This window comes from Rhinopithecus roxellana, chromosome 14 (assembly GCF_007565055.1).
Source record: "Rhinopithecus roxellana isolate Shanxi Qingling chromosome 14, ASM756505v1, whole genome shotgun sequence".
Lineage (NCBI taxonomy): Eukaryota > Metazoa > Chordata > Mammalia > Primates > Cercopithecidae > Rhinopithecus > Rhinopithecus roxellana.
Window position 1 is genome coordinate 123749073 of NC_044562.1, and position 13706 is coordinate 123762778.

Below are 13706 nucleotides of genomic sequence, written 5' to 3' on the forward strand. Positions count from 1 at the left end.
TAAAAATAATTAAGTGTTTCTTGGAAACCCTTCCATGATAAGTAGTTACAGATCTACACGAGGTAGTATTTCTCCAAGATGGGTATGTAGAAATGAAATTGCTGGGCTAAAGGGCATGCATATGCATTTTTTAAATTTCTAATACTAGATCATCCTCCAAAGAGGTTGTATTCAAATATATTCTCACAGGTATGTCACAGTACCACTTTCTCCACATCCTTGCTGCCATGGTTTCATTATTTTTCCCCTGCAAAACTCTTACTGAAACTTAATGCCAGTCAGACACGGTGGCTCACATGTGTAATCCCAGCACCTTTAGAGGCTGAGGCAGGCAGATCACTTGAACCCAGGAGTTCAAGACCAGCCTGGCCAACATGGGGAAACCCCATCTCTACTAAAAATACAAAAAATGGCTGGACATCATGGTGCACGCCTGTAATCCCAGCTACCCGGGAAGCTGAGGCATGAGAATCACTTGACCCCAGGAGGCAAAGATTGCAGTGAGCTGAGATTGCACCACTGCGCTCCAGCCTGGACGACAGAGTGAGGCTCTGTCTCAAAAAAAAAAAAGAAAAAAAAAGCTTAATCCCCAGTGTGGCATTGTTGAAAGGGGAGGCCTTTAAGAGGTGATTAGGTCATGAGGGCTCTCGCCCCATGAATGGATTATCACAGGAGTGGCATTAGTGACTTTAAAAGGAGACCTAAACTAGCATACTCAGCTTCTCACCTTGATGCCCTCTGCCACCTTAGGACTCTGCAGAGTCCCCACCAGCAAGAAGGCACTTACAAGTTGTGTCCCTTCGACTTTGGATTTCCCAGCCTCCAGAACTTTAAAAAAAATAAGTTTGTTTCCATATAAATTACCCAATTTCAGATATTCTGTTATAAGCAACAGAAAACGTACTGAGACACTTGTCAGTAGTGATTGTAAGTGTTTTTTATTTCTGCCAATGTAGATTATCTTTATTTGAATTTTTTGAAACAGAGACTTGCTGTTGCCCAGGCTGGAGTGCAGTGGTGTGACATCAGCTTACTGCAACCTCTACCTGCTGGGTTCAAGCGATTCTCTTGCCTTAGCCTCCCAAGTAGACTACAGGTGTGCGCCACCACGTCCAGCTAATTTTTATATTTTTAGTAGTGTCGGGGTTTCACCATGTTGGCCATGCTGGTCTTGAACTCCTGACCTCAGGTGATCCACCCACCTTGGCCTTCCCAAGTGCTGGGATTACAGATGTGAGCCACTGCCCCTGGCCATAGATTGTCTTTAAGAATAAAATCTTGTTCTCTGAATTTGCAAAAACCCTGATTGCTAGTACCCTCTTCTTCCTATATCTTACGTACGAAAAATCGTATCAATAAATATGACTTACTTGGGATCGTTTGTGTGCTTTAACCCCAGGAGTAATAACATTAAAGCTGGGCTTGAAGGAGCAACTCATAGTGGCAATTTCCAGTAGAGCAAAGCCCTGAGAAACTATGAATAAGGAAATGGAAGTGTCAAAATCCTAGTGTCAAGAGTATGACAATTAGAATCCTATAAATGCAAAAATAAGAGTCTCTTCATATTAAAAAAAAAAAGAAAGAAAAAAAGGCCTGTATATTTTTTCCTTAAGGGCAGCGTTTCAGACATTTTTTTTTTTTTTTTTTTTTTGATACGGAGTCTTGCTCTGCCGCCCAGGCTGGAGTGCAGTGGCCGGCTCTCAGCTCACTGCAAGCTCCGCCTCCCAGGTTCACGCCATTCTCCTGTCTCAGCCTCCCGAGTAGCTGGGACTACAGGCGCCCGCCTCGTCGCCTGGTTAGTTTTTTGTATTTCTTAGTAGAGATGGGGTTTCACTGTATTAGCCAGGATGGTCTCGATCTCCTGACCTCATGATCCGTCCGTCTCGGCCTCCCAAAGTGCTGGGATTACAGGCTTGAGCCACCGCGCCCGGCCTCAGACATTTTTTAAAATAGAAATCGGATTTCTTATAGTAGGTTTATATATAACATCCCTAAAGTGAAGTGTTTTAAATAGGAGCAATGATAAATTTCTTATCCTAATGATATGCTTAAAATTAATGTCTTTCAAGCGTGAAACATATGAGCTTAAGTCTGCATATTGAAAGAGTAATTGGAATGTCTGTCGTTCCTTTCAAGTTTTACACATACCACGTGGAAGGCACCGGTGCAAGATAATTATTTCGACACTATTCTTGCTAAAAACTTATACTTCCAAAATAACTTCAACTTAAATCTATGCAGGAACATTTCAGGGGAAATAATAAGTGGAAAATACTTTAGAATGTTTAGATCTTTGTTGTTTTAATCCCTAATTGATTAATACAAATGATGAAGGAAAATATTAATGTTGGATATCAGGAAGTTAAGGTACATTATCTAAATAATGAATCCAGGGGGCTTAGCAAGCTAAAAGTCAGCAATCAAAATGCAACACAAAGTTTTAAGTGTTAAGAATTTAAATTTAAAATATCAAAAGATAGACCAGGCCTGTAATCCCAACACTTTGGGAGGCTGAGGCAGGTGGATCACTTGAAGTCAGGAGTTCGAGACCAGCCTCGCCAACATGGCGAAACTCCATCTCTATTTTAAAAATTAAAAATTAGTTAGGCATGGTGGTGCATGCTTGTAATCCCAGCTACTCAGGAGACTGAGGCAGGAGAATCCCTTGAACCCAGGAGGCAGAGGTTGCAGTGAGCTGAGATCGTGCCATTACTTTCCAGCCTGGACAACAGAGCAAGACTCTTGTCTCAACAAAACAAAAACAAATAAAATATCAAAATACAGTTTATTCAGCTGTTTTGAACACTGACTTTTCTATAAACTGTCTTTTGTGTTGGAAAGTTCCAAGAAGAAAGATGAATAATATTTAGCAGTTGATTAATCTGCCCTCTAAAGTTCATGTACCAGCTTTTGAAGTGAGAACTTTTTACTAAACCGAGGAATTATGTATTTGCTTCTTAAAATAAAAAGTAATGTATGGGTATGATAAAAATAAAAATTCCAGTAGTAGAAAAAGATATGGAAGTAGAGGTCTCACAATTCTGTCTCCTCCATCTCACAACAGTCTCTTCCCTGCAAAATAGCCACTGTTTTTTCTTGTGTGTTCTTGCAGGAAAAAAATATATACATTTACAGACATGACCATATTTTTTGTTTTTTTAATTTGCACAAAAAGGAACATGTACACACTGCTCCTATGTATCTCTCAGCATGTGGAAGGTAGTGGCTTGTAAAACAAGAAACTAAGGTAATCATGCAGTACAGTGTGTCACCAACTAGAGCCAAAGAAAGAACAATTTTGTTTCCTAATACATGACAAGAACTTGGTCTCAAAAGTACTTCATAGAGAAGTAGTCTGAGTGGACAGTTCTATTTACCAGGAAGCCAGTACTGATGGTTTTCTTGAGTCCTTTAAAAATCATTTTAAGTGGACCATTAAGGTTCTTGTATTTGAAAGTGCTTTGAACATAGAAAGCTTGGGGACCATAGCATTAGTCACAGTGGTTCCATTTCAATTTCCTTAACATATATTCTAAGAAATGTATTTATTGAGTCAAAGATAACGTTTTTAAGCCTTTTAATGCTTATTGCCAAATTGTTCTCCAGAAGCATTACACAAGTTTACCCTGCCTTCGGCAAGTTATAAAGGAACAGTTTTACCGTTTTAATTCTCCCAAGCATTAATACTCGATTTTATATTTTGTATTTTTTTAATCTTTGCTCATTTGAGAGGTAATCTGTTGTTGTTTGCTTCAACTTGCATTACTTTCATTACCAGTAACATTTTTTCTTTATACTGTATTTACTTACTATGGTTTTCTTCTTTTTCCTTCAGATTATCTGTTTTGGTCTATTGTCTGTTTATCTATTGGGATCTCAGTGTTCTTTTCTCAGAAATCTTTAAGATCCTTATGTATTAAAAAGATTAACTTATATAGGTTATATGTGGTTCAGCACTTATTTTTTCTCTGTTATTGTTCCTTTGATTTATTTTTGTATATAGGTGTTCTTTCATTCTTAAACTTAGGAAGTTCTCCCTTCCTCCATGTTACGGTCTAATATTCAGTTCCATTTTTTACTCAGTTTTTGTATTTGTTGGGGTGTTTATTTAAATTTTGTAATCTCCTGAATTCTGTTTAGAATTAGGATCTCCTTTATCTAATAGGGTCTATTATCAATTTTTTCTTATGTTCTATTAATCTAGTTGTTTTTTGTACTGGCACACTTATACTATATAGGTTTTTATAAAATAATATCCTCATAGACTGGTCTCTCTACTTCATTCCTTTCCTCCCCCATCTGTTGCCTTTTTTTAATAAGAAAAAAATAATTTTTAGAATTAAATCTAATAAGCACAGTAAACATTTAAAGGGTATAGTGAACATTCTTCACTTCACTTTTTTTTTTTTTTTTTGGAGATGGAGTCTTGCTCTGTCACCCAGGCTGGAGTGCAGTGACACAATCTCAGCTCATTGCAACCTCTGTCTCCTGGGTTCAAGCAATTCTCCAGCCTCAACCTCCCAAGTAGCTGGGATTACAGGCACCTGCCACCACGCCCGGCTAATTTTTATATTTTTAGTAGAGATGGGGTTTCACCACATTGGCTAACCTAGTCTCGAACTCCTGACTCAAGTGATCTGCCCACCTTGGCCTCCCAAAGTGCTGAGATTACAGGCATGAGCCACTGTGACTGGCCTTCACTTATAACCATTGATTTCATTTCTATTCTCTAGCAGGCGTACAAGTCTTAGGAGGTACATTTGCTCCTATATTTAGCTGCCTAAAACTTCCCAGGTTCTACTTCCTGCTTGTGTTTAATTTTGAACTTGGCCAAAGTTCCTTTACATCCCTTCCCTTTCTTCTATACCTACCTCTGAGTGTATAGTTCTCTTAAAAATTTTATATTCTGATTAGAAAAGTAGTGCATATTTATTGTAGAAAGTTCAGAAAATACAGAAAAATACAGGGACAGAACAGTTTCCTATAATTTCACCATTCATTGGTAGCCACATTTTGGTGGTTTTTTTCCCTATATGATCAATCTTACACTTCTTACACAAACAAAATTGGGATTACACATTACATACGGTTTTATCACTGTTTCCTCGTGTAATAGTCTATCATGATTTTCTAACAAATATTTATGTTTGTGTTCCCAGCGCCCTGTGTAGTTTTTGTATATACAAAACTACATCCAGCTGCGAAACAGGAATGATAATCAATCATCAAATAAGTAATCAGTGGTAGTGGTGTTACTAATAATAATCTTTAAGGCCGGGCGTGGTGGCTCACACCTATAATCCCAACACTTTGGGAGACCAAGGCGGGTGGATCACCTGAGGTCAGGAGTTCAAGACCAGCCTGACTAATATGGTGAAACCCCATCTCTACTAAAAATAAAAAATTAGCCAGGTGTGGTGGCAGGCACTTGTAGTCCCAACTACTCAGGAGGCTGAGACAGGAGAATTGCTTGAACCCGGGAGGTGGAGGTTGCAGTGAGCTCACGCCTGTAATCCCAGCACTTTGGGAGGCTGAGGCAGGTGGATCACCTAAGGTCAGGAGATCAAGACCAGCCTTGTCAACATGGTGAAACCACATCTCTACTAAAAATACAAAAATTAGCCAGGCCTGGTGGTGCATGCCTATATAATCCCAGCTACTCAGGAGGCTGAGGCAGGATAATCGCTTGAACCCGGGAGGCAGAAGTTGCAGTGAGCTGAGGTTGCGCCATTGCATTCCAGCCTGGGCAACAAGAGCGAAACTCCGTCTCAAAAAAAAAAAAAAGGTCATTAATAGTTAACATTAATTGGGCTCCATCTCAACTTTAAACATCTTATAAAATCCTCATGATTATGGGAGAAAACCCCATGACTATTACCATCTCCATTTTCCAGATGAAGAACTGAGACATAAAGTGGTTTAATAATTTTCCCACAGGCCCCTTCATAGGAAGTGATAGGATATGATACCAGACCTTTTGATTTCAAAGCCTTTTGGTTTTTTTTCTACCAGACACTTAACACTAATGTTACCCCCTAGTGCTGACCCATAGTCTTTTCCTGTGCTCACCCTTTGTAAGTCCTTTAAAGTTCTCCATTCTTTCTCCAGGGTCTTTGTGTAGCCCTGAAATTCATCACTGGATGGCTTTGTGAGGCAGCTAGGTCGGTGCTGCTTCTGTCTGCACTGTTAGAGTAGCTAGTACACGCTGACTAAATTATGGCTTAGCCTAGCACTGTCGTATGCACATTATCTTCCATTTCACAGTAACATACTTTTCTAAGTGGGGTAACGTGTGGCAGTGATTTCAATAGTAGTTCCTAGGAAAATGTTATTTTTATTCATCTGCAGGTTTCTCTGTGGTAATAACTTTTGTCCATCCAGTATTTTTTAATTCTTTTGAATTTGTTTCATTAATACAACTTTGTTTTTTAGGATTTTACTTTGTGACTGGATCATCCTCCAAAGGAAAAGGGAAAATTAAGAGTGTTTTTTACTGGTTAAAAACCTGCCAGTCATATATGACTCCAAAGTAAATAGATTATGTCTGTGTTGATACTTTGTTTGCAACCTGTCTTTTTTAACTTGTGATTGCTATCTGATTTGCATTTCAAAATACTGTATGTTGAAAGTAGTAACTGTAAGACTGCTTGTATTTTTGCTTTCCTTTTTCTTTTTTTTTTTTTTGTTAAGGCCCATTCTAAATGTAAAAGATAATGCTCAGTTTAAAAAACAAAATCTTGATGTTTTACAAGACAATCTGATGTGAAAAGTGGTCTTGGAGAGATTAACTCCTTTTTTATGAGGAAGTAATTTCCCAGAATTTGATCAGAGACTTAAGGGTCTGCTTTGGAGGAAAAGGGATGTCACAAGGAAACATAATAAATGATATACATTATGAATAATGTTTTTCAGAAGGTGTGACAGTTCTTTATAAAAGGAGGAGGAATAAAGAGGCCCAGGATATGTAAAAATAAAACTGGTTATAGGGCTTGAAGAAAATGATCTTTTATAGACAATGTAAGTTATTTGGAGTAAAAAAAAAATGTGAGGCTCTTATAAAATGTGAAGGACTAGGAAGATGATAAAGGAAAAAGGAAGAACGTAGAACATGAAAGGTACTAGCCTGTCAATTTAAATGCTGTTTAAAATGCACTTTGGTAGGAAGAAACTCTGTAGATGGACCACCCCCATAGAGTGTTTGTGTCCTTGTTTTTAAGCACTGTGTTAGCACTTTCATGGTTGCAGTATTGAGACTTCCATAGTAGTACAGTGCCTTTGCATGTAGAATATACTAATTATTGAATGAATGTTGAAAGTGATCTCAAGTTACTTGAAATTTATTTAATAAATCAATGCAATGACAAAATAATTTTCTTGATTTAGAAGTTTTTTTGAAATTGGTGATTTGCCTGTGTTCTTATAACAAGTTAAAAGCATTTCTTGTTACTCATCATAGGAACTTGAGTTTCTTTAAGGATTGTTAGTTGAGTGTGAGTATTTTGTCTGTGGAAGCCGAATGGATAGGATACACGTGTGTGTGCCTGATGAGTGTAGTACATTTTGGCCCAGTTTTAAAGTAAAGAGCATTTTCCTTCTTTGTAAAACCTGAAGTTGTGTGTCCTTAATACATTTGTGTTCTTTCTGTCTTTTTTAGGGAAACAGTGCTTCTTAGTCCTACGTCAGCAGCAGTTTAATGTCCAGGCTCTTGTGGCAGTGGGAGACCATGCAAGCAAGCAGATGGTTAAATTTGCTGCCAAGTAAGTAAGCAATTATATCCTGTTGTCAGAATAAACAATGGTGGGAACCAAGACTCCCAGGGGTTTGGACCATTTTCATACATTAACATCAATGCTTCGTTTGTTTAAAAATGTAGTTATTTAAATTGTCAGTTCAGTGTTGCTGAATACATTAAACTTACAAAAGAGAAAATATGGAGCACAGGCTTGAAATTCATTTGGAACTGCTGAAGCAGCACTCTCTACAGACAAGTCACATTTACTTTCGAGTAACAAAAAGCCTGGCAGCCTCAACATAGCAGAGCAACTTTATTTTGTTGTGTTTGTTGAACTTCATTTCCTCCCTTCTTCCCTCCCTCCCTGCCTCCCCCAGTTTGAGATTTGCATATTGAGCAACAAGTTTTCTAACCAAAAAATAAAAGTATATAAAATAAAAGAATGTAGTTTGGCAAATGATTTCCTCCAGAAGGAAGTAAAACAAATGTGTTACAACTTTTAGCTTTGACACCAAAAGGGTTTAGGATAAAAAAGGTAAAACTTACTTCTTCCTCCTGTAAAAGTCTGAGCTGTCTGGCCCAGAGTTCCCGTAGAAGCAGCACATTGTTTTGTTCAGCTTACAGGAGGCAGATATAGAGATAGAAGTGTGGTTGTGCGTGCAGTGGCTCTAAGGTGATGAGAGCTGTTTTACTTGGTAATGGTGATGTGGCTAATTTTGTTTCATGTTTTGTTTCAATTTCATCAGAATTTTATTTCCATGATAATGATCTCAGAAAACATGGGAAAATGTATGGTCTTTATGTTTTAAGTAATAAAGTAATTTCATAGGTGTAAGTTTTTTTAACAGAATTCAATCAGAGTAAATGATATATTTTTTCTATTTTTTTTTAAATCTTTGCTCTTTAGATGCATGCTTTCTAAGATGAGTTAATACAGATGGAATTATGAATTTTAGAATTGGAAAGAAACTTAAAAATTATCTAATTCAATATCCTAATTTAGCTTTCAGCCCTCCCTGACCCTCTAGCACAACGTTACACATATAAAGGATGCTCAGCAGCTGGTTTTGATTTGGGAATTTATCAAAATCAGTTTCATTACATCATAGTAATACCTGCACTCAGGTTTCAGAACTTCAGTGCCATGAATTAAGTCATTGATGAGATCAGTAGTATTTTAGTATTCCTAGTACAGTAGCCCCACCTCTCCCTATCTCCCTATCCTGCTGCCCAGAGACAACCACTTTTCTTCTGCATGTGTCTTCTGGTAATTAGGTTTGCTTGTTTTGTCTCCTAGTTAGAGTGTGTGTTTGTGGGGTGCATTTGTCTTCCACCCTTTTAAGGTTAGTGTGTATCCTATGAAGTCAAACGTAAATGAGCTTGGTCCCTAGAAATTTAATCTGCACAGAGAGCCTTCTATAAAAGAAAAAAAGATGGTCCTGGAAACTACAGACATAGATCCTAAATTCTGTTAAATATACTGAAAAATACTGGAAAAAAGTCAACCTCAAATTAACAGACAACTTTTTTAGTTATCGTCTTTTGTATTAATTATTTGGTTCTGAAAACTAATACATGAAGCTGACAGTTACATAGAGAATACATTTTTCCATTAAACTGCATTATAACCTCAGTGTTATGTTTCTAAAGCTTCCAGTGGAAAAGCCTTTTGAAAATCCTACTTACCCATAATATTCAGTGAGAGGCATTCTACTGACAAGTGGACAGTTAATCCATGTGATGTGTTTAGAAGTATACACATTAAAAGTACTCCACAAATAAGTTATTATTTCAGGTCTTCTCAGAAACTCCTAGGGCTTGACTAAGTAACGGCAATTGACTATATCAGATGTCAACCATAGCTTAATAGCTAAAAAGGCTGCTTTCAAATGGTCTCCCAGACAGAACTTAGTTCACTAATGCCCTCATAAAATTAAAGAACACCTTTTTATCATTATTTCAATAAGGGCTTTCATCCAATTAAGATGATATACAGGTGATCTTTCTTTTTTTTCTTTTTTTTTTTTTTTTATTTGAGACGGAATTTCACTCTTGTTGCCCAGGCTGGAGTGCAGTGCTGTGATCTCTGCTCACCACAACCTCCACCTTCCAGGTTCAAGCAATTCTCCTGCCCCAGCCTCCCCAGTAGCTGGGATTACAGGCATGTGCCACCACGCCCAGCTACTTTTGTATTTTTGGTAGAGATGAGGTTTCTCCATGTTGGTCAGGCTGGTCTTGAACTCCTGACCTCAGGTGATCCACCCGCCTTGGCCGCCCAAAGTGCTGGGATTACAGGCATGAGCCACCGCGCCCAGCCATGGGTGATCTTTCTTTTAGACAAGGGAAGAATATAGATAATTTAGCCTAGAGTTTGTAATTCCTGAAGTAGAACTCCATAAAGATCTAGATGCAGTTCAGGCTTAACAACTAAATTGTGACTTGATTTTTTTTTTTTTTTTAAGCAAAGAACATGTAGCAGCTATTTTTAGACCTTTTAAAAAATGGACTTTATATAAAGTAGCAATGTGTGGGAAAAGGTTGAGCTGTTGCAAATTATAAACCTTGTCACTGGTTATATGTAAGTGAATGGAGCCAATTTTATACAATAGATTCAACATGTGGTACATAGATAAGTATTATTAAACTTTTGGCACTAGTATGTTAAGGAATCAAGCCTGAGTAATTACCAGTAGGTGAGTTAATGGCTTTTGCTATCTTGTGAAAAAGGAAAATTCTTATGGCAAAGACTCATTGGCAAGAGATGAGTTTTTAAGTTTTGTAGTTGGTTAAGATAATTTTCTTAGGAACGTGATTTTATGTTCCAGATGGGTCATTTTGTCCTTTCTGTGTGATGTAACCTGTACTTCTAAGATAGTTCAGAAATCCTGATCCTTGATAAGAGAAGTCCACTTTTAGACTTCAGCAAGAACTTTTTAGAACTTTTTTTAGGGAAAAGATGTATGGAGATTTTCTTCGTCTTTTAACTTCCTTTTCCTAAAAATTGTTACTGTGTTTAGCTAAAATGGGTATGCATTACTCCATTGTGAAAGCAAAAATTAAGATAGCTTTCATGCATTTATCTTTGAGGTCACTTGTTTAGGCAGTACCGTTTGGTGAACTGATACTTATAAAAACAAAAATCTAAGGTATAAGGTTATTATTGAATCATAAATAGCAATAAAAAGAAATTCCTCTATTTGTTATTAACAGATTAAAAGGAAGAAATTTTATAACCTGCTGTGGTCTAACTATATTCACTGTGGTTATTGTTATTCACTAACTATATTCATTATTGTTGTACCAAACTGAAGAAACCTTAAGTTCACTTGGACTTTCTGTGTTTTATTGTTGTTGTTTTGAGATGGAGTTTGGCTCTTGTTCCCCAGGCTGGAGTGCAGTGGCGCGGCCTCAGGTCATTGCAACCTCCATTTCCCAGGCTCAAGTGATTCTCCTGCCTCAGCCTCGTAACTAGGATTACAAGTGCCCGCCACCACACCTGGCTTATTTTTTGTGTTTTTAGTAGAGACGGGGTTTCACCATGTTGGTTGGTCTCGAACTGGTCTTGAACTCCTGACCTCAGGTGGGATCCACCCGCCTCAACCTCCGAAAGTGTTGGGATTACAGGCGTGACTTTCTGTGTTTTTAAGCATGGAAGATAATTGAATTTTCTGATATGATACCGGAAGGACAGCAGTACTAAAATTTCTAAAACATTTGAGAGTAAAGTCTTATGTCGGTCTGTCCACATGAGATTTTAAAGATATTTGGCTTCAATTTTTTTTGTCTCCTTTTAGTGTTGTTTGTATTTTCTGCCATGTTATTTGATTTAGGACAAAGTAGTCCAGTCATTTATTAAACTAATATTTATTGAAGGATACATGCCCTTTTTGCTCCCTCTTTAAGTCCACACTTGCCAGAAGTTTTATTTTCAGTGCTAGTTTATCTAAAATCTGTAATGGCTTCCTACTTCCAACCATGTCCAAGATTAATTCCACCTGGTGTTTCCCTCCCTACAGTGTTATTTCCCACTGCTTCCCAGTACATACTCTTCAGATTGGGCAGACATTCCATGCCTGCAGTGACCTCTCTTCACTTCTCATTTTAAAGGCATTGGCTTTATTCATTAATCTTCATTCTTTGTCATTTAGCTTAACCCCATATCCATCAGTATCCTCATTGTTTGGTTTCTCTGTTCATTTCTTAGGGATCCACATATATATTCTTAGGAGACAGAATTATATGTATTTACATGTATATATTATATATATTTAAATTTTTAGTATATATTTTGATGATAATCTTAAAGTTATATTATTCCATATCATTTTAAAGACAGATTTATAACTGAAAACTGCCATGTGTATCTAGTGCTCCATTAGCATTACTGTCTTATTTACAATTGCATTCATGCCAGCTGAAGCCAAATGATATTCATATTCTGTACAAATGAAGGTTTCACAGTAGTTTGAATAGAGACACATGCTGAACGAGTTGGGTTACCAGGTAGTACTTGGTAATTTAGAGGAATTCTGAACTCAGAAAAGCCTGTACCATTCAAGGAGATATATTAAATTCTCTTTTTGTCTGTATAGGAGCAGCAGATCACTAATAGTATAACAGTTTGATGCAAGGAAAAATGTTTCTGTTTCTAGTTCCAGTTAAGTTTCAGGTATTCGATAATTCATTTGATACAAATTTTAATTAATGCCACATTAACTTTCACATAAGCAAGATAGTTTTATAAAATGATTGGCTGATGCTTTGTTTAAATTGTCATTCTTAGATTACTCTTTTCAGAATTTTGGTTAATTATGAAGCTAAAACATCCTGACTCTACCTAAGAGTTAATGTTTTAGGTAACCAAATAGGTATTCTTCACATTCCTAGTATTGAAGTCAGAATACAAAAAGAAATTAATTATGGAACTGGCTCTAAGGCTGCAGGCTTTATTCAGTAAACCAAATGTCAGCAACTTAGTTTTAGTGAAACTAAAACTTAATATTACTTATTAATTTGAATTTTGTTTTTATTTAAAAATTTATTTCTATTTTAAAGTTAAGGGCTATAAGCATAAGCATTTACACTAGTTTGGTATTTGTAGGTGTTTAAGTAACATGACAGAACTTACTTAAGTGATTACTGGGGGTTGTTGACATTTTTTGTTCCACTAAAGAGAACCCATATAGTAGTTTTAGAACTGCTGGTCTGTGCCTTATTGAGTAGTGCATACTTCTCACCACGCTTATTTTGGACCCAAAATTCTTGGGGTTTTAGTGAACAAAAATTAGTTCATAAAATAAGTTAACAGCTGGGCATGGTGGCTCATGCCTGTAATCCCAGCACTTCGGGAGGCCAAAACGGGCAGTTCACTTGAGCCCAGAAGTTTGAGACCATGCTGGCCAACATGGTGAAACCCCATCTCTACAAAAAAAATTTTTTTTTAGTTAGTCGGCCAGGCGTGGTCACTCATGCCTGGAATCCCAGCACTTTGGGAGGTCGAGGCGGGCGGATCATGAGGTCAGGAGATCAAGACCGTCCTGGCTAACATGGTGAAACCCTGTCTCTACTGAAAATACAAAAAATTAGCTGGGCATGGTGGCACATGCCTGTAATCCCAGCTACTCAGGGTGCTGAGGCAGCAGAATCGCTTGAAACCAGGAGGCGGAGGTTGCAGTGAGCCAGGATTGCATCACTGCACTCCAGCCTAGACAACAGAGCGAGACTCTGTCTCAAAAAAAAAAAAAACAAAAATTAGTAGGGCATGGCGGCATGTGCCTGTAGTCGCAGCTGCTCCAGAGGCTGAGGTGGGAGAATCACCTGAGCCCAGGAGGTCCAGGCAGTGAGCTGTGATTGTGCCACTGCAGTCCAGCTTGGGCAGCAGAGCAAGACTCTAGCTTAAAAAGTAAGTTATCATGGGCCGGGTGTGGTGGCTCACACCTGTAATCCCAGCACTTTGGAAGGCCAAGGTGGGTGG

The 13706-nt window shown here is 37.7% G+C and overlaps 1 protein-coding gene across 2 annotated transcripts in view; it reads left to right on the plus strand.

The window, feature by feature from the left end:
- The window catches only part of DARS1 (aspartyl-tRNA synthetase 1), an 89152-nt gene that overhangs the window by 17135 nt on the left and 58311 nt on the right, over window positions 1-13706 (plus strand). For both annotated transcript variants that reach the window (XM_030916447.1, XM_030916448.1), the window contains exon 4: window positions 7655-7757. In XM_030916447.1, the coding sequence (XP_030772307.1) occupies window positions 7655-7757 (103 nt within the window). The remainder of the gene's footprint in view (window positions 1-7654; window positions 7758-13706) is intronic.